General features: G+C 41.4%; 1 protein-coding gene across 1 annotated transcript in view; it reads left to right on the top strand.

Moving 5' to 3' along the window:
• Nucleotides 1-22,303, top strand: part of jmjd1cb (jumonji domain containing 1Cb) — a 110,822-nt gene that overhangs the window by 56,877 nt on the left and 31,642 nt on the right. The window contains 2 exon segments of the mRNA XM_056770867.1: nt 3,552-3,665; nt 18,910-19,015. Coding sequence (XP_056626845.1) covers nt 3,552-3,665; nt 18,910-19,015 — 220 coding nt within the window.

Genomic DNA, 22,303 nt, shown 5'->3' with positions numbered 1-22,303 from the left:
AGTGTCAGGGAAAAGTTGGAGAGTAGTGTTTCTTCTGTTGAGATGTGATTCTGTCTGCAGTGTGGGGTGACTTCTCATGAGTCTGGCTTTTCTCAGACTGGCAGAAGGAATGTAAAGCTCTGTTTCTGGATCAGCGCACACACACACAACACACACATACACGCACGCACACACACACACACACACACACACACACACACACACAAAGTATAGCAGCTTGATTTGACCAGGCGTCACAACCTTCTGCTCCATCTCAAGGTTTGTATAGTTCTGCAGTGAGGCAGTAACACATACTCACAGGGACATATTTCCAGCCCAGTGACCCCTCAAAACCCACCCAAAAGGAATGAAAACGGGACCATCAAAGTTAACAACTGCCAAAATACCTTTCTATTGCTATATTTACTTATCTGAATGGTGTCTAAGATAATGTATATATTTGTTGTTCTGTTGAACACTAAACATGTTTTGGGGGATTTAGGAAAGCAAACAATTCTGGGTCACCTTTGACTAGCATTTGAATTTTTTCTTCTATGGTAGTCAATGATGCCCCAGAATTTTTAGTTGCTAACATTCTTCCAAATATTTTTGTGTTCAACCGAACAAAGACATTTATACAGTTTTGAGTAAATAATGACAGAACTTTCATTTTTGGGTGAACTATCCCTTTAAAAAAAGATCCCATCTGTGCTCTCGAGGCCACACACAGAACTGGACGAGAAACGTGTTTTCTCTTCATAACACTTAAGGATAAGTGAGGTTCAATGTATGATGTGTACAAGCACTTGATGTTTAAGACGTTCTAGACTGTGATAGCGCTGCTCAAATGTGATATATGGCAGCCGGAAGAATCAACTGTTGTACTCTCACGCGTGACTTCTTTTATTGTGCAATGTGACGTGCACCTTGGTTGTCTAAAGCTCTGTTAAGAGCACTACTGTCATTCAACCCGTGATGTCAGTACATGAGCTGTGTGTCAGGCCGTGTAGAGCGCCACAGTTGATGAGACTGTCAATGACATCTCAGGTTCATCTCTCTGTATTTTCTAGTTGACAGCAGGGATACCTCGCACACATCATGTGGAAGTGAAGCCAGAGTTCCTCTGTGACCTTCATCAGATAGCATCGTCCTGAAATGATTGACAGCTCAGACTTCAGCACACTTAGCTATGTATGAAGCATCTGCACATTCCACTGCACTCAATCTTATCAAATATTTACAGGCCGGCCGGACGATGCTTTGTGTGCGGCGGGATGCTCTCGTGTGTGTGTGTGTGTGGATCTGCTCAGGTGTCTTCTGTTTTCTAGAGATGAGCAGCAATTATTGTGCTGTTTGTTTGGCAGCATGACGGTGATGAGAGGAAACTCCCCGATGACAAGTGACAGATGTGATCCACTTGTGATTGCAGAAGGAAGTGTCTTAGTTTTTGTGTGTGTGTGTGTGTTTGTTTGTGGTAGTGTGTTAGTGTGTTTGTATGTCTGTGTGTGTGTGTGTGTGTGTTTGTTTGTGTTAGTGTGTTAGTGTGTTTGTATGTATGTATGTGTGTGTGTGTGTGTGTGTTGTTGTGTAGTGTGTTTGTTTGTGTTAGTGTGTTTGTATGTGTGTGTGTGTGTGTGTGTGTGTGTGTGTTTGTTTGTGTTAGTGTGTTAGTGTGTTTGTATGTATGTATGTGTGTGTGTGTGTGTGTGTGTTTGTTTGTGTTAGTGTGTTTGTTTGTGTTAGTGTGTTTGTATGTGTGTGTGTGTGTGTGTGTGTGTGTGTGTGGGAGGGGTGTTAGGTCTGGTTTCTGGCCGTATACAGCTCAATGCAGCAGTGATAGTAGTGGAGATAATATGATGTTGTGTTTGAACAGATGAATGGTTGTGTGTCATCAGATGTTTCATCACACACTTGCGTTCAGAAATCACCAGTGAATGTTTGTGTAGAAACACCTGCAGAGCTCTTCAGAATAGGAGAAACAACAACAGACGTGTCGTCTCTTTCTACAGTTCTCATTGCAGCTGCATCAGATTAACATGTTCCACAGATCTGTGTGTTTGTGTGTTTGTTACAACAACAAAGCGTGCTTTTCCTTTAAGAGATGTGGATGGGATGTGCTGTTGCTATATTTATCTGTCCTAGAAACGGCTCGTGTGACTGTTGCCTTGATTCAACTCTCTGAACGCTGGAAAGGAGAAAGAAACCACAGACACGAACACTGCGGATGTTTCCAGAAAAGTCATTTGACACAATAATACTGGAAATCTTTATCCTGCAGTTTTAATAATCACAACTGTAAGTGCTTTAGAAACCTTTGCTGAGGTTTTATTAATATAGATGATTATATGAGTCTGTGTGTTGTGTGTCTGTGTAAATCCACAGCTAGTGTTTCAAACGAGCAGAGATCATCTGACCTCAGATCTGTAACAGTGTTTAATGGTGTAAGAACTCTTTCTGCTGCTCGTTGTGGTTGTGTTTTAGATGCACTCATGTCTATCTGAACTCTATTGATAGAAGTTGAAATGGTGGGTTGTGAAGCCAAAAGTTCAGCATGGGTACAGATCACATGCAAACACTGGCGTACGGCACTGAGACTGAGCTTGAACTTTACTACACACACACACGCACACAGACACACACAGACATAAACGCACACACACACACACACACACACACACACACAGAGAGAGCTCTTTTTCTACTCTACATGAATTATAAACTACAAGATTTGCAAATGCAGCTGAAGATTGTTTAAACAAGGTGTGTAATATTACAGAAATACTGCAGTGTAAAAATGAGTCATCATTTACTCTATTAACTGACTTACTTTGGAACACAAAAGACGTTTGCAGAATGCTTTTATTCTACTAAGCGTTATTTTATATGATGAAATAAATGTCAGATAGCTGAAACCTGTAGAAACCTACAGAAGCTGAATGAAAATACTTGATGTGAGCTTGACGGTTAACATTAACTTCAGATGAATAGAAAACATTTTCTGATCAAGTAATTCACACAGATTTAATAGAGAATTGTCATGGTGAACTCTCTGTTTCAATGGATAATAACATGCACTTTGGGTTTTAGGAATGTCGTTCAGTGACCAGAAACTACTTTTGATGGTGATCATGTGTTGTCGGTCTCATGACTGCTGTGTGTGTGTTTTCTTCAGATCGAGCAGATGAACACAATCTTTAAATGCTCTTCAGTTCTGTAGTGTCAGGTCAAACTAGTAATGAATCCAATTACACTCCAGCTCATGCCAGTGTCAGTTTAGCTTTCTGATTGAATTTAAGTCTCAGGATATACACACAAAGCACTTCATACTTAACCTGCTATTAATACTTAATGAGCTTTTGATGTTTTTACACTGTTTATTTGTAAACCGGAGCTCAATATTAGAGACCGTTATTGAGAACTTCCGCTCTTCATCATGCAAACTATTTTTTTGAATAAAAACATGGAGATGAAGTTTATGTGATGATGTTTAATTCACATGAGAACTGATGTGCAGGGCCTGTCTGCTGTGATCTTCTGATGTTGACTGATCTGAATGTTTCTTTCTCCTACAGACATTCAAGCCTCTGGTGGGAAAGACAGTGCTTAGCTCCATCACAGCCCTTGAGTTCTTCTCTGACAGACGGCTGGACTTTCTGACGGATGAAGGCGTCTATCAGCCCTATCAGGTGAAGGTCTCATGTCGTCTCTCACTGTCTGTTAAATCCTCTTCACATGTGTCTGTTTACACTGGGCTGAATGATGACCCCGTGTCCATCTCTGTCTGGGAACAGACGTTCATTCGTTTATGATTCTGTCGTCCAAGATGGATCTCTCAAAGTCCATTTGGTGAAATTAGCCCGTGGATCGTCCACCCATTCCACATGTTCCTGGCAATCCCTTGCTAGTGTTTCCCGCTATTAGAGTTTGTGTTTACACTAATGGATTCTGCCGGTGGATGTTCTGTGTATACAAGGCGGTCAGCTACAAGAATTTGCCTTCATTGGCTCTTCAAGCTCGAAGCAGTAATAACATCAACAAACAGCCTCTTCTATTGTTCTGTGCTAAGGCGGCGTCATAAACGGCTTCATTCATCTGCCTCAGAGAGAGAGAGATTGAGAGAGAGAGAGAGAGAGAGAGAGAGCAATAATTTGCTGGCAGATGGCTTTTCATTATCCGTCATGCAGGATGGAGGTGAGGATAATACATGATGCTGAATATATGAATCCAGCAGTGGAGAGCATCTCCTCCCATCTGTCACATGTGTCTCTCTCTCTCTCTCACTCTCTCTTTATCTCTCTCTCTCACTCTCTCTTTATCTCTCTCTCTCTCTCTCTCTCTCTCTCTCTCTTTATCTCTCTCTCTCTCACTCTCTCTTTATCTCTCTTTATCTCTCTCTCTCACTCTCTCTTTCTCTGTCTCTCTTTATCTCTCTCTCTCACTCTCTCTTTATCTCTCTTTATCTCTCTCTCTCACTCTCTCTTTCTCTGTCTCTCTTTATCTCTCTCTCTCTCTCTCTCTCTCTCTCTTTATCTCTCTCTCTCACTCTCTCTTTATCTCTCTCTCTCTCTCTCTCTCTCTCTCTCTCTCTCTCTCTCTCTCTCTCTCTCTCTCTCTCTCTCTCTCTCTCTCTTTATCTCTCTCTCTCTCACTCTCTCTTTATCTCTCTTTATCTCTCTCTCTCACTCTCTCTTTCTCTCTCTCTCTTTATCTCTCTCTCTCACTCTCTCTCTCTCTCTCTCTCTCTCTTTATCTCTCTCTCTCTCACTCTCTCTTTATCTCTCTTTATCTCTCTCTCTCTCTCTTTATCTCTCTCTCTCTCTCTTTATCTCTCTCTCTCTCTCTCTCTCTCTCTCTCTCTCTTTATCTCTCTCTCTCACTCTCTCTTTATCTCTCTCTCTCACTCTCTCTTTATCTCTCTCTCTCTCTCTTTATCTCTCTCTCTCTCTCTCTCTCTCTCTCTTTATCTCTCTCTCTCTCACTCTCTCTTTATCTCTCTTTATCTCTCTCTCTCACTCTCTCTCTCTCTCTCTCTCTTTATCTCTCTCTCTCACTCTTTCTTTATCTCTCTCACTCTCTCTTTATCTCTCTCTCTCTCTCTCTCACTCTCTCTTTATCTCTCTCTCTCTCTCTCTCTCTCCCACTCACTCTCCCTCTCTCTCTCTCTCTCTCTCCCTCTCTCTCTCTCTCTCTCTCTCTCTCTCTCACTCTCTCTTTATCTCTCTTTCTCTCTCTCTCTCTCTCTCTGTCTGAGCTGAGTGTAGCTGAGAGCTGGGCGTCTTTGAGCTGAGAGCGCGTTTTTTGGCCATAGTACCAAAAACGTCTTTGTTTGTTTTTGCTTTTTCTCTCTTTTTCTTGTTAATTTTCTTTTGATTGTCTTATCTGTCTCATTTGTTGTTTTTCTGTGTGAAAAGGACCGTGTGTGTTTTCTGTGTTTTTGGGCCGTGTGTGCGGGAAGCATGGCGGCCCCGGGTTTGCCGGCCTTAAGCTCCCTCACGCGGCGTCACGCTGTGAAAGTGGCGTCTGCGGTGAGTGTGGAGGATTGTTGTTTGGCCATTGGTGAAGTGGTGGGCCACGATTGTGTTTTATCAGCGTCCAGGATGAATAATGCTACTGTTATTTTTTTAAAATCGGTTGAGAAAGCGAATGAGCTGGTTGAACAGGGAATCACTGTTGAGGGGCTTTTTACTCCGGTGCTTCCCTTATCAATGCCATCTAAAAAAGTGACGCTTTCAAATGTCCCTCCATTCATTAGTGATGAAATGCTAAAACAGTCTCTTTCCCGGTACGGTAAATTAGTTTCTCCAATTAAGAAGATTCCCATGAGATCAGTGTCTCCTTTATTAAAACATGTCGTCTCTTTCAGACGCTTCGTGTACATGATCATTAATGAGGACTCTGAGTTGGATCTGACTTTTAAGTTTCGTTTTGATGAGTTTGACTACACGATCTTTGCAACCACTAATAATTTCAAATGTTTCCGCTGTGGTAATGTTGGCCATTTAGTCCGTGATTGTCCAGAAACAAAGAACAACGCAAATGCTCCGCCTGCGGCGGACCGGCCTGAGCCGGGTGCGATTGCGGGCGTTTGGCCTACGATGTTGCGGGGTGAACCGGAGGCGACCGCGGAGGATCGGCCTTCGGAGAACCGGTCAAGGCCTGAAGTAAGCGAGACCGAGCGATCCGCGGATTTTTCGCCGTTTTCCAAACCGACCGAGGGTGTTATCAGTATCGACAAGCGAAACAGTGCGCTACGCGAAGGAGAAACCGTAAGTGACGCGTTTTCTGTGATGTCTAATGTTTGTGAGGATGATGGCATTGATATGGAGGTAGAACAGACACTGTTTAAAGTTCCTGTTAAACGGAGGAAAAATGAAGAAGTGTGTGATTCTAAAAGTGCAAAGAAGGCGGTTATTGCTGATGATGCTGATGAGGATAGAGACAGTGATAGTGAGTCTGACTCATCTTGTGTTTCTCTGTCACAGCTGGATTGTGCTGGTCGCTGTTATGACAAGGATGATATTAGACTTTTCCTTAAATCTACCAAAAATAAACGAGGTGTGTCTGTGAGTGAATATTTCCCTGATATGAAACAGTTTGTTGAGAAGTCAAAACGCTTTATGGCTGAGGGATGCTTTACGAATAAAGAAGTGTATAGATTAAAGAAAATTGTGAATAAGATTAATGTTGATTTAAGTATTGATAGTGGTGAAAAGAGCTAAATTTTTACTGGTGTCATGGGTTGGTGTTTTCTTTTATCTTTTCTTTTGCTGATGAGTGAAGTCTCGGTTGCATCTTTGAATGTGAATGGTGCACGGGACATCAGAAAAAGAGCTGCGCTGTATGAAGTGTTCACTCAAAAGAGACTGGATGTCATTTTTCTCCAGGAAACACACAGTGATGCAGATAATACTGTAGACTGGACTAAAGAATGGGAAGGTTTTTCTGTTTTAAGTCACAACACCTCCCGCAGTGGAGGTGTTGCAGTTTTATTCTCAAAGAAATTTGCCCCAATTTCATATGATGTTGATGAAGTGATAAAAGGAAGACTTTTAAAAGTTCGAGCTGTATTTGAAACTTCTGTTTTAGTTTTGATTTGTGTGTATGCTCCAACCTCAGCAATTCAGAGGATGCTGTTTTTAGATACACTTAATTCAACACTGCAAAAATGTAATAGTGAGGAGTTTTTATTCTTGGGTGGGGATTTTAATTGTACAGAACAATCTTGTGACAGAAATCACCTGGAACCACATGAGCCCTCTCGTAAGAAAATGATTCAAGTTATTAAAACGCATGAGCTATGTGATGTATGGAGACAGATCAATGGCACTCAAAGACAGTACACTTGGGCTCATAGTCGGGAAAAGTTTTTATCTTTAGCTAGGTTGGACAGGTTTTATGCTTTTAAGCATCAGTTTGGTATATTTAGTAAGTGTTTTATTGTCCCGGTTGGTGTCTCTGATCATAGTATGGTCTGCTGTTCATTTGTTTTAAATTCTTTTAAGCCGAGAAGTGCCTATTGGCATTTTAACACCTCCCTGTTAAATGATAAAGGTTTTAAGGATACTTTTAAGGTTTTCTGGGACTCTTTTAGAGCTTCAAAAGACTCTTTTAGTTCTTTGAGACAATGGTGGGATTTTGGAAAAGTGCAAATTAAACAACTCTGCCAGCAGTACACTAGAAACATTACTGTACAGACGTTAAGATCCATGCACACAATAGAGACATCTATAATAAAACTCCAAGAATTGGCTGGTTCGGATGGGAACAATAGTGTATCGGACACTCTCTCATTTATGAAAAAAAAATTAAGTGACCTATTAGGGGTTAAAGTGCAGGGTTCGCTAGTCCGGTCTCGCTTTATGAACATCGACCAAATGGATGCTCCAACAAAATTCTTTTTTAATTTGGAAAAAAAGAATGGGCAGAAAAAGTTTATTCACGCGTTGCGTGCTGAGTCTGGGGTTGTTGTTTTCAACCCCATAGACATTCGAGAAAGAGCTGTCTGTTTTTATGAAAGCTTGTACAGCAGTGAAAGCATAGCAGAGTTGGACACCAACGATGTTTTTTTTCAGGACTTGCCACAGATTTCAAAAGAAGCCAACGCAAAGCTATGCAGGGGCTTGAGCCTGGGTGAGTTATATGAGGCACTCAATGGCATGGAGTCAGGCAAGGCTCCTGGAATTGATGGTCTACCTGTAGACTTTTACAAGTCTTTCTGGACTGAGTTGGGGAGAGATCTGCTCTCGGTGCTCAATGAAAGCCTAGCTGAAGGGCGGCTGCCATTGAGCTGCCGTAGAGCGGTTTTAACTCTCCTCCCGAAAAAAGGTGACCTGATGGATATTAAGAACTGGCGCCCCGTGTCCCTTCTCTGCTCTGACTATAAGCTGCTCTCCAAAGTTTTAGCAATTAGATTGGCAAAAGTAGTGAATCAAGTTATCCACCCGGATCAGAGCTACTGCTTACCTGACAGGTCAATTTTTGATAATATATCTCTAGTGCGAGATATTTTTGATGTCTCTAGATTATTAAATTTAGAATGTGCACTAGTCTCTCTGGATCAAGAAAAAGCTTTTGACAGAGTTGAACATAAGTATCTTTGGAAATGTCTGGCAGCCTTTGGTTTTTGCCAAAAATTTATAAAACTGGTCATGGTTCTGTACAGTGAGGTTGAGAGTGTGCTGAAAGTGAACGGTGGCTTATGCAACCCTTTTACGGTTGGCCGAGGGGTAAGACAAGGGTGCTCCCTCTCAGGCATGCTCTACTCTTTGGCCATTGAACCCTTACTGCAACAAATAAGATTAAAATTAGATGGGTTACAAATCCCTATGGTAAACTCCAATGTTCATTTATCTGCTTATGCTGACGATGTTGTGGTGTTCATTAGTAATCAGAAAGACGTCGATATGTTGCTTGAAATACTTACTGATTTTAATGTTTTATCATCTGCCAAAGTCAATTGGAATAAAAGTGAAGCTGTGATGTGTGGAAATGGGACTGGAAAAAACATAAGACTTCCAGACGGAATTCCGTGGCTCAGAGGAGGTTTTAAATATCTAGGAGTGTTTCTGGGGGATGAATATACTGTACAGAAGAACTGGGATGGCGTTGTTGACAAAGTGAAAGGGCGCCTAGCCAAGTGGAAATGGCTGGCCTCGAAGCTGTCCTATAAAGGGCGTACTTTAATTATCAATAATTTGATTGCTTCATCCTTGTGGCATAAACTGGCCTGTATAGATCCACCTTCAAAACTACTCGCAGAGATACAAGCAATCCTGGTGGATTTCTTCTGGGATAAACTACACTGGATTCCTCAAAGTGTTTTATTTTTATCAAAAGAAGAAGGGGGGCAAGGACTGTTGAATTTGCAGAGCAGGACTGCAGCTTTTCGCCTGCAGTTCATTCAGAGGCTACTGGCAGGGACTACTGAGCCTAATTGGAAGACTGTTGCTTGTTTTATTTTGCAAAGTTTGGGGGGACTACAGATGGATAGATCTCTCTTCCTTCTAGATGCTCTCAAATTGGACATGTCCAGATTACCAGTGTTTTACCATAATCTTTTTAAAGTTTGGAGCCTTTTCAATATTCAGAGGACACAGTGTTTTAACTCTCTTTATTGGCTTTTAAAGGAACCAATAGTGAATGGAGCCCGTCTGGACTTTTCGGCCAGTGACTGCATTGTTCTAGGTTTAAATAGAATTCTCTGCAGTGCCGACTGCAGGATTACCAACCTGGGCCAATTGCTAAATGTAGCGGGACCTACCTTCTCAAACACTGAACAGGTTTCCTCTCGGCTGAAAATCATCTCTACTCGTGTAACTGCTCAGCTGTTGGTGAAATGGCAAGCTAGGCTTACAGATGAGGAGAGACAATTGTTACGGGACTATTCTGCAGGGAAAAAAAACCCTGATAGCAAGGATCCTTTTCCAGCCTTGATGATGTCTCCTAAATTTGGTGATTGTGATAGTGTGGTTTTAAAAAAATTTAAGTCGCTGTCTTTTAATTTCTTTTTAGCCACTGGAAAGCTTTTGTATAAAATGTGTGTCCTGGTTTTTAACAAAAAGGTTTTAGAAAAAAAGATTGATACACCATGGCGTTCTTTTTTTAATTTGGATGAAGATGTTAAACCAGAATGGAGGGTCTTGTATAAGCCACCGTTAGCCAAGAGGGTTGGGGACATACAGTGGAGAGTTCTCCATGGAGCTATTGCTGTTAATGCTTTTATTTCTATCTTAAACCCTGAGATCAGTGCTGATTGTCCTTTCTGTTTTAAAAGAGAGACGGTCTTTCATGCTTTTGCTCAATGTTCAAGATTGGATTTACTTTTTAATATTTTAAGAAGTATTTTTATTTGTTTTAATGATTTGTTCTCCGTTGAAGCTTTTATTTTGGGGGTTAAATACACAAGGAATAGACGTTTTGATTGTCAGTTACTAAATTTTATTGTTGGTCAGGCAAAACTTGCTGTATATACTAGTAGGAAAAGCCGAATCGAGAAAAAGCATGGTCAAGATGTCTCAATGGTGTTTAAAGCCTTAATTAAATCCAGAGTTTTGATTGATTTTAATTTTTATAAATCTATGAACGATCTTCCCATGTTTGAATTTAAATGGTCTAACAAAGGTGCATTGTGCTCTGTGTTTGAAGGAGAATTGTTTTTCAGCAATTTACTCTAACTTTTTGGAGTATATATGTTTGTGTGTATAGGTACATATGGGTATGTGTATGCATATTTTACACATGTAGGTAAACAAGGTGTGGAGTCTTTTTAGACGTTGGAAATTTGTAATAAAGAGATTTTAAATTCAAAAAAATTCTCACTCTCTCTCTCTCTCTCTCTCTTTATCTCTCTCTCTCTCACTCTCTCTTTATCTCTCTCTCTCACTCTCTCTTTCTCTGTCTCTCTTTATCTCTCTCTCTCTCTCTCTCTCTCTCTCTTTATCTCTCTCTCTCACTCTCTCTTTATCTCTCTCTCTCTCTCTCTCTCTCTCTCTCTCTCTCTCACTCTCTCTTTATCTCTCTTTATCTCTCTCTCTCACTCTCTCTTTCTCTCTCTCTCTTTATCTCTCTCTCTCACTCTCTCTCTCTCTCTCTTTATCTCTCTCTCTCACTCTTTCTTTATCTCTCTCACTCTCTCTTTATCTCTCTCTCTCTCTCTCTCTCTCACTCTCTCTTTATCTCTCTCTCTCTCTCTCTCTCTTTATCTCTCTCTCTCTCTCTTTATCTCTCTCTCTCTCTCTCTCTCTCTCTCTCTCTCTTTATCTCTCTCTCTCACTCTCTCTTTATCTCTCTCTCTCACTCTCTCTTTATCTCTCTCTCTCTCTCTTTATCTCTCTCTCTCTCTCTCTCTCTCTCTCTCTCTCTCTCTCTCTTTATCTCTCTCTCTCTCACTCTCTCTTTATCTCTCTTTATCTCTCTCTCTCACTCTCTCTCTCTCTCTCTCTCTCTCTTTATCTCTCTCTCTCACTCTTTCTTTATCTCTCTCACTCTCTCTTTATCTCTCTCTCTCTCTCTCTCACTCTCTCTTTATCTCTCTCTCTCTCTCTCTCTCTCTCTTTATCTCTCTCTCTCTCACTCTCTCTTTATCTCTCTTTATCTCTCTCTCTCACTCTCTCTCTCTCTCTCTCTCTCTCTCTCTTTATCTCTCTCTCTCACTCTTTCTTTATCTCTCTCACTCTCTCTTTATCTCTCTCTCTCTCACTCTCTCTTTATCTCTCTCTCTCTCTCTCTCTCTCTCTCTCTCTCTCTCACTCTCTCTTTATCTCTCTCTCTCTCTCTTTCTCTCTCTCTCTCACTCTCTCTCTCTCTCTCTCACTCTCTCTCTCTCTCTCTCTCTCTTTATCTCTCTCTCTCACTCTCTCTCTCTCTCTCTCTTTATCTCTCTCTCTCTCTCTCTGAATCACCTTATGCATCACTATTGTCTGTGGGTTTCTTTTTCTGACATATTGAGTAGTGAGTTGATTTTTGAGTTGTTTTTGTGACAGCAGTCGAGGTTTACTGTGTACATGTGATCTTACATCGTTCCCTTTTTCATTATGTGATCCAGACTGATCTAGTTTAGAGAAGTGTTGGGATTGCTTGGTAATTTCGGCCTAAAGAACCAAGAAAGAAAGAATTTCAGCTGATGACATTTCAAGAGTCTATAGTTCTCACTTTACGATAATACCTCGCTTTAAAGTCCACGGTAAAGTTTTTTTTGCAATATTTAAAATTACAAATTCGGACTTGTAAAAGTGCCATAAGCATGCTATGTTCTTTATCCTCTAATCATAACTGTTGCTTAAAGGTATCAGTTATAATATGAGACAAATCCCTTTTATGAATAAGGTAACATCTATAATTAATGCTAACATTCTCTGTGTTAAAGGCTCAGAACACCTATTGTGTCATAGTAGCCAACATAATATTGAGACAACTTTGCTAGTGCGATAACACAATATCCATAATATTGTAACATCCCTGATAGTTTGCGCTTGGACGCTCCATCTATCAGTTGTACTGTTTTTTGTCAAGTTGACCATGTTAAGCATGAGAAGCCAGCACATTTAACACTGTGAAGAAGTCAGAATGCATGAAACACTGTTGCACATCCCCTGTGATGTTCATATAACACAATCCAGCATTATTGTTGCAGTTGCTGCTACGATGGACATTATATTCGGTTGTTTGAACTTTTTTTGACATCTTATGCATTTCATTTCACTTGATTGTGAATCTACAGCAGAATTGTTGGTGTCTTCACAGATTGATTTGAGCAATCCCAGCATGCATCAAGACAAGATTGATCTGCTGAATCAGAGATTGTTGAAGCTGTTGAATAGCAGTTGTTTATTTTTGGTTTGTGTATATTTTGTTCTGTTTTTGATATGGAGCTTGAGGACAGAAACACACACACTAACATCTAACACACAACGGTTTGCACACGTTGAGAGGAAACAGACAGGTATTTATTTCTCCTTCCTCAGGGCATCTGTCATCTACCACAGAATGTTCCTCAAAGCCACATCTGACTCTGTGATTCTCATACGTTACAACACACTTCTCATTGTGGAACTGGAAACACTGCCGAAGTTTGACCTGTGTAGTGTTTGGGAACTGTGCTGTTTGCTCGCTGAAGTTCAGCTCTGTCTTCTCTCCTGATGCAGGGATGAGTGGAGGAGGGCCCGCAGCTCAGGAATCTGTTTGGCATAATCCTAACAATCCAGTCTCTGTGTGGGAGAGCAGAGAGACTGAAAAAAGCCTGTTAGGATGTATATCACCACAGGACACATTCACATACTCCATTCTCATTTATTTACCCTTGGGATGGAGGAGGAAGAATTTGACCTTTGAACTCAGTGTGATGATGAAACAAACTCTTGTTTATGGTCATGAGCGTTAAGATGCGTTCACACGCCAGAGGTCTCTGCAACACTCCTCTGCTCATTTAGGATGATACTAATTTACTCTGAGAATTAGATTTAAAGGGACAGTTCTCCCAAAAATCAAGGATTCTTTCATTAACTACTCACTCACACAAAGGAAGATATTCTGAAGAATGTTCCGAATGAAATGTTAAATATGTAGAAAGTCTTCAGACACGTGTGCTGTAACCCTCTGTGACCTCATCCCCAGGCCCGTCATGCCCTCACTTACATGATCCTGGTACACTCTCAGTTAATGAAGAACCATACATCACAGGGCACTGCCCCTCCCCCTCATACACACACACACATGTGCAGTCGATGTGTGCAGCATGCACGTCTGTAAACAAGATGACATATCTTCTAGAATCATGATGTAATGGATAACGTATAGAATGACTCTCTGTATCTGCACTTTATAAATGACCTCATGCCATGTTCCTAAACGCCACATACGTTTTATCACCCCGGCAACAAGCTTTATTTCACACACGTCACATATGTTGTATTGCCATAGCAACAGAAGCGCTCACGACGTCTGCTCCTCTACAAAATCTTTGACGTGTCACTGCGCTCTTTCTCTGTTTTCTCACTGAAGGCGGTGCTTAATTGCTGTGATATTCACGGCGCTGTTATAACGCATCAGCATTAATGCTTTCATGGTGTCTTTCTTCATGTCATTCCAGCTCTCAGCAAAATGATTCATCCTGCCAGTGCGTCATCTGGCTAAAAACATTTGAAGAGAGCTGGAAAGAACATTCTGTCTCCGCTCGCTGTTTACACCTCTGACTGATGCAAGCATTGTGTCAGATCCCCACGCTGCCCCGCTGCCATGGCAACAGCATCCAAACGACACGCTCTTTTAATGTCTGATCAGTACCGCTCAGAGTATGTCTGAAGCAGAATCTGAACCACACTGAGGTGTGAGCATGTCGATCTGATCCTCAGAAACAGAATTAGAAATCAAGTGAGACAGATGTATCTGCAGGATTTGTAGTGCTGGAGGAACACGTCTGAGGACCGCAGAGATTTCTGTGTGCAAACCTCAGAAGTCAGTTTGCATTTCAGCACTTCCGCTTCCATCAACCCAAAGACTGTGGGGGTTTTTTAGATGGTTTTTGGTAAATCGCCTGAAATAAGGTCTGTGGTTAATGAAACTGTTTTAGATTTTCATGATTTAATCTATGACATAAAACACCTGTACCAGCTCGTGTCTTTTTAAAGGGACACTTCACCCATAAATGTAAATTCTGTCATCATTTACTCACCCTCAGATTGTTCCAAACCTGAATTCATTTCTGCTAAACACAAAGGAAGTTATTTGTAAGAATGTCAGAAAGCAAACAGATCTCAACCCCGTTGACTCCCATAGTATTTATTTTTCCCTACTATGGCAGTCAATGGGGGCAAGATCTGTATTGTAACTGACTTTCTCATAAATATCTTCCTTTGCTTTCACAGGAACAAAGACATTTATACATGTTTGTAACAATCTGAGGGTGATTAAATGATGATAGAATTTACATTTTTGGGTGAAGTGTCCCTTTATCTTTGATACGTCCTTTTGTTGTGTTGCTTACATGTTGCTAGTTACATCCTTTGGTCACTAGACGCCATTACGTCATGGGCACAAATCTCAAAAACTATTGTTGGCTATTCATACACGGAGAGGGAACATTTTTTTAATCAAGATTAGTTATGGAAGGATTGGTGGTCCTGAGGTTGATATCGAACAACCTAAGTGTAGTCTGTTTATAGCATTGTGTTAGCATTTTACTTCTGCCGATAAATTTAGCCTTAAAAAATAACAAATGTTTTGTTTTGACAGACAAAACGTGTAAACATCATGAACGTTTGTTCATTACAGATCTTATATTTTTGCAATCTGTCAAAAGCCCACGGGATAAATGCATTTCGGTCTGCGGCACTACAGAAACACGTCATCTCTGCACCGCTCCATTTAAGAACACACTTAGACAAAAGGGACTGATGCTAGAATGTTTGAGATGGTTGTCAGCGTGTATATAAGGTAATAGTGTCATGTGATCACGTCGGATGTGTAAGTGAAGTAAAAACCTCATGATTTGAGTTGTGATTGGAGTTATAACGCTGTGACACACGTGTGCTGAGCTGAGACGACAGTGAATCTCCAGAGGACACAACGACTTTAGCACAGCAGAGATGAACACGTCTGGCCTTTGTGTTCACACGCACACAGAGAGAGAGAGAGAGAGAGAGAGAGAGAGGTGCGGTGAGACGAGACGAGTGAAGGAAGGAAGCAAAGGAATGCAAATAGGAGCACTCAGTCATGTGGAGCGAGAGCGTAATGGCACTTCATTCATTCCTAATGAACACATTGTTCATTTTACACATGTACAGTACTGAGCACACTCATGACAACTGGATGTGTTCACCATAACCATCATATTTCTGATGAGACAGAGCTCATAAACACACACAAGAGGTTCACTTGTGTTTCTTTTCTAGATGTGTTTCTTCTGCTACAGTGTAACGTCTGTTGTGTCCTCACCCACTGACAAGTAACACCACATGATGAGAAATGAATGTGATGAATGAGAACTACAGTGTGGATGTTGGGCAGATAAATGAGACATCAGACATGAGATTGTGTTGTGTTATGCAGTCTCTTTGTGTTCAGTGTGGATTCAGCAGCACATCTTTATCTGTGTCACATTGCTTTACACATTATATCTGGAGCTTTCTAGATGTATTTGTGCTGCAGAGGTGATGTGATGTCTGTGAGGGAATGTCATCTTTGAGACAACTTAACTTCCGCTTTGTGTTTGGCTAGTGTCTAATATCACTTTTTCTCTTTGATTTCATTTATGTTAATATTAATTTTCTATTATTATTTTACTGTCTGATAATTGTATTAAATATAAGATTTGTTGACTGTGTCCTGTAGTTCGGTCGCATTTAAAGAAGGCGTGTGGTACACTGACATCTAGCGGTTGAGTTTGGTATCGCAGTGTACATTATAAATATTGGAGAGACAAGTTTAGCCAAGTAACGGTCTTCTCATTTTCTTTTGATTGTTATCAGAAATAATCTAGAGGCGCTGGATTGTTTGTGAATGTGTACTGGAAGTTGAGCTGGGGTCACAATAGTACACATGCGCAGTGATGTTTGTTTATGTTGTTAAGATGAAACTGTCTAAAAGGACAAATAAGCAGAAAGAAGGATTCATTGGTTTTATTTTCAGATATTTTCATGGATACGGATTGTGGACCCTCATGAGGAGTCAGACACAGAACACAAGAAACAAGATGTTTGTGAAGCATGAGATCCAGTGAGCAGTAATGGAGTCTGACAGATAGACGAGTCATGAGATGTTTTCAGAAACAGTTGCGAGCACCACGCCCAGCTCTGTTCCTAGGCTCCGGGACGAGAGAAAGAGAGAGAGCGAGAGAGAGTGCGGGGAAGGAAGCTTGTTTTATCTGGGTCAGAGTTTGGATCTGGAAGCACTTTCCTATTCCACAGCACTGAGCACCTCCCTGTGTTCTCAATGTCTTCCACCGCAGCGCCATGTGGAAAATCCTGGAACATATTGCTGTTAAAGTGATGGATGGCAGCCTGGTGTGTGTGTGTGTGTGTGTGTGAGTGTGTGAGTGTGTGTGTGTGTGTGTGTGTGTGTCTGAGTGTGTGTCTGAGTGTGTGTGAGTGTGTCTGAGTGTGTGTGGGGGGGTGGAAAGAGAGTGCATCTGCTCTGTCCTTCATGAGATGAGCTTAAAGCTGAAGTTGTGCTTAAAGGTGTTCAGACACAACGCAGGAATGATGAGATCTCTGTCCTCATTCACAGCATCTGTGTGGAACTGCCCTTCCTGCAAACACGTGTCATTCTGCTGCAGGACAGTCAGTGACGGGGAACACCATTGACTTTTGTGTGAACGCTCTATCTGCTCTTCTCTGTGGTTGTGTCGAGGGCTTGGCCAGGAAATCAGATTGTGTTCTTGGACCTCATCAGCAGAGAAAGTGCCCAATAAATAAATCATGTGTTCTGTAAGCCTTTCACTTTAAAATAGAAACTGGAATGAAGGTGTGTGTGTGTGTGTGTGTGTGTGTGTGGTGTTCACTAGGTAGAGAGGAATATAGCAGTTTATTTCAGACACGCAACAATATCACTGATCTGAATGACGTGAAATTCATTTTTTTCTTCTGGTTGTATTTTGCACGGTTCCTCACTGCATGATATTACAATGAAAAGCAAAGCCTTGTTCTCATCTAAATATAATTACCAATAGCTGTAGGGATGCCAACCGTCTTGTATTAGCCGGGACATCTCGTGTATTGAGCATGGCTGATTTGTCCCGTACCATCCCTGTTGAAAAAACTGCATATGCTGGGTTAGGTATGTTTTGATGCTTCAACAGGGATGTCCTGTTTCTTGACTGCCGCGCTGATCTTACAGCAGGGATCACGCCCCGTGAGATGATATTACCCACATCTGTCATCTAAACGCAGCCCCCTGAAGCGCATCAGTTTATGTTAAGTTAATGCGGCTTTGTTTCATGCATGCATCTGTCCCTCACACGCTCCCTCAGACCTCCTCGTAACACAAACACACACACAGAGGCACGCACAAACCAGTGTTGCAATGCTAAATTTTTGGACAGAAAAGCGCAACATGAATGTAGTTTGTCTGTACATATGCACATATGCTTGTTACCCAGACGGACCTATAGCCTAGCCTACAATTTTATTTATTTATGTCTGTGGAAAATATGTAATTGGAAACGGCTTTATTGCGCATTCAGTTGCATATTGAAATACTGTGCAGTACTGTATGTAAACATTTATGGAGTAAATGCAAATACCATGCGATGATGTCATGCATATGCTAATTAGCACTACTGCACAGGTCGTATTTTGGTGTGTGATATTTTCAGAGCTCAATTCATGTGTGTATGAGACCTGCTGTGTGATTGTGTAAATGAGCTCCACCCTCTCTCTCTCTCTCTCCTCATCACCATCAACAATTATTGGAAGTGCTGGGCGGATATCCCTCACACACACACACACACACACACACACACAACCTAGCGCCGCTGGGCTCCTGTGAACTGTGTGTGTGGAGGTGAGAGAGGTTTCCTGCATCAGTGGTCTCGATCACTTTGAATATGAGGTCTGCTGTCAGACGTGTTTGTCTATGTGTGATGTTTTGACACACGTGTTCTGTCTGTGGTTTGTGAGCTTTAGTAAATGTTCATGTAGTGATGTCTGCTAACATAAGCACTACTGTTGCTTTAAAAACACGCTCGTCTGAAAACCAACACAACACACATTGACAAGCTGGATATTATTAACAACCACAAGCATAAATAATGAGGGTGAAATATATAGTTTACATACTGGAAATACCTATGTGATCCGATAAACATTGAATCTCTCTCTCTTTCTCTGCATTCATCTGTTTCATATCACTTGGATCACAGGAGGAGATCTGACCACATGACATGACGTCTCGATTGTTTGTGAAATAACACGCTGATGTTTTGTTGTTTGTCTGTAGGATGAGTTGGACAGTTTAAGCCCTGTTCTCAGAGACTGCCCACAGCTTCATGAAGAGGTCAAAGCCTGGGTCAAAGACCAGAAGGTTCAGGAAATTTTTATGCAAGGTAAGACCGTCACATCTCAGCTGATCTTCTGTAAACCAATGAAAACATTCTCTGTCCTCTGATGCTGATGAACACATCTGACCCCACACTCTTTCTTTTCTTTTCTTTTCTTTTATGATGTGTTTCTTTGTTCTGGACCTTCTGATTGGCTGCACCAAGTTCTAAGCCGTTATAAAATACCTCGATTACCTAAACATCAATTTATTTACTCTGCTAAACGTCGTGCCACGACGCCCTTAGCTGTTATAAAATATACTGTAACCCACTGCTTCTTGGGGCTTATTGCTTTAATATTAACCAGTAAGCGAAATATATTTTTATATTGGATTACTATTCAGAAATGAGCAGAGTAGCTAAAGGAATACAAATGACATTTATAATAGCAAGAAATGTTTGCTTTATGTCTAGATGCTCTCAGAGGTTACAATAATGTGATGGTTTTAGCTTCAGTCACCTATCAAAGAAACCCACTGCTCACTGTCCTTATAGTTTGTCATGAATAAATTCAGTTTGTTACACTGGTGAGTATTGTGATTTGCTTAGCAGAAGACCACATTATGGAAGCAAATGTGAGTACTGATGTCGTTTGTAAAGGAGGTTCACTGTGTGTTGTGGTGGTCTTGGCAAAATGTCTTGTTTACAAAGTTCACAACAAAATTCCAAACCCCAAATTAGTGACCATTTGTCAAGGGAAGACAGAATGGAAAGTAGCTGAAAGCCAAAGGTTTCGGTAGAGAAACAGAGTGAGATAGAGAGAGAGACAGAGTGAGAGTGAGAGTGAGAGAGAGAGAGAGAGTGAGAGAGAGAGAGTAAGAGAGAGAGAGAGTGAGAGAGAAAGAAAGTGAGAGAGAGACAGAGTGAGAGAGAGAGAGAGTGAGAGAGAGAGAGAGTGAGAGAGAGACAGAGTGAGAGAGAGAGAGAGAGAGAGAGTGAGACAGAGTGAGAGAGAGACAGAGTGAGAGAGAGACAGAGTGAGAGAGAGTGAGAGAGAGAGAGAGAGAGAGAGAGAGAGAGAGAGACAGAGTGAGAGAGAGAGTGAGAGAGAGAGAGAGACAGAGTGAGAGAGAGAGAGAGTGAGAGAGAGACAGACAGAGTGAGAGAGAGAGAGAGAGAGAGTGAGAGAGAGAGAGAGAGAGAGAGAGAGAGACAGAGTGAGAGACAGAGTGAGAGACAGAGTGAGAGACAGAGTGAGAGACAGAGTGAGAGACAGAGTGAGAGAGAGAGAGAGACAGACAGAGTGAGAGAGAGAGAGAGAGAGAGTGAGAGTGAGAGAGAGAGAGAGTGAGAGAGAGAGAGAGACAGAGTGAGAGAGAGAGAGTGAGAGAGAGAGAGATAGAGAGAGAGAAACAGAGTGAGAGAGTGAGAGAGAGAGAGAGAGAGAGAGACAGAGTGAGAGAGAGTGAGAGAGAGTGAGTGAGAGAGTGAGAGAGAGACAGAGTGTGAGAGAGAGAGAGAGTGAGACAGAGTGAGAGAGAGACAGAGTAAGAGAGAGAGAGAGAGAGACAGAGTGAGAGAGAGAGAGAGAGAGAGACAGAGTGAGAGAGAGAGTGAGAGAGTGAGAGAGTGAGAGAGAGAGAGAGAGAGAGAGAGAGAGAGAGAATTTTTTTTGAATTTAAATACACCTTTATTTTAAACAATAAGGTGTTCACAATAAAATTACAAACTCACAAAACAAAAACAAATATAATATATACTATTCATATTAAAATTACAAACATTTTAAAAGGCAAGCATTAAATCATCATCATCATCTACAGTGCAAAGGACCTCATTTATCCCCCAAATGTACATAAAAGATTCTACACAATTTACCATCTTATAATAAGCATGTTCTATTCTAAGCCGGGCCGCCACCAAGCCTTTGAAAATCATCAACACATCCAGAGAACCCTGTCCTAACAACTTATTCTTTCTGGATTTCCATATAGCAAGTTTTGCTGTACCAGACAAAAAATTTAGTAAACTCAACTGACTTTTCTTTTTTCCTGTATACCTTGGACCATATATAAACATTTCATAAGAGAAATCTTCACCAATATCAATGAACAATTGAGATAAAAATGAAAACAAATCGCTTAGCCGAGCACACTGTACAAATAGATGAAACACCGTTTCAACATCTTTACAGAAGGGACAACCCACCCCTACAGAGGGATCAATGTGCACCACATATCTGTTTGTGGCTATCGCCCCATGAACGATCCTCCACTGAAGGTCGCCCCTTCTTTTGTCAATGGGGCGTTTATATAAGGACCGCCAAAAGAATTCCAAAAAAATCTGTCCATTTATTTGAAGCAATTCCATGCAAGCGACCAGCATTGGATGCCTTCACACAGGAGATATAGAGGGCTTTTTTTCCCACTTCCTAAAAAACTCCAAGCTGAGGGGTTTCAAAAGACAAAAGACAATTCTCATCATCTTGCCATTCTCCCACTGCAATAGTCACATTCAGAGAAGGGAAAACATAAGGAACCCCCTTTCTCCATTGATCAGTTGCTATAGAGTCATTTGTAAAAATCTTATGGTCCGCATGCAAAGACTTTAAAATTTCCATTGTAGCTTGTTTCAGCAGCCTCAGAGATCTCACTCCAGTCCTTTCACTCAATTCCTCTAAGCTCTTGGTCAAAATATGTCCCAGCTTTGTGCATCCCGCAGCAGTGAAACATGCATGCAAACTGGGTCCGGACACAAGTCCTGACGGTAAAAAGTCATTTAGGAAAAGTGGCTCTTCAAAAAGCCATAATCCAGCCTGTGTGTTTGGTGTACGTGAAATGGTAAACACCTTCCATGCCTCCAGAACTGACTTATAAAAAACAGTCAAATTCACACGGTCCTCATTCTGGAGCTCCATTAAGAACAGATGTTTGTCCAGTCCCATGCCTCTGACCCGCCTGAGAAGAGCAGAAGCTGTTTTTAACCATGAAGCATCTGTGTGATACAGCAGTCTCTGAGCGGCTTGTAACCGGAATGCCATAATTCTGGATCTGATGTCGATCAACCCTTGGCCACCCTCATGAACCGGAAGGTATAAAGCAGCAGCACGAATCCAGTGTTGTCCAGACCAAAAAAAATTCACAAGTTGCCTTTGAATCTCCTCAATAAGTCCAACAGGTGGCTGTAACACCGTTATTTTATGCCACAGAGTAGAAGCAACCAAATTATTGGTCACTAAAACCCTTCCCCTATAGGACAACTGCGGTAGCAACCATTTCCATTTAGACAATTTAGTGCACACTTTCTCCACTAGCCCCTACCAATTTTTCTTTTGATAATCATTTGACCCCAAAA

The sequence above is a fragment of the Triplophysa dalaica genome, chromosome 17, assembly GCF_015846415.1.
Source record: "Triplophysa dalaica isolate WHDGS20190420 chromosome 17, ASM1584641v1, whole genome shotgun sequence".
NCBI classification, from domain to species: Eukaryota; Metazoa; Chordata; class Actinopteri; order Cypriniformes; family Nemacheilidae; genus Triplophysa; species Triplophysa dalaica.
The sequence above is the reverse complement of the archived record's forward strand: the minus strand, read 5'-3'. Positions and strand labels throughout refer to the sequence as shown.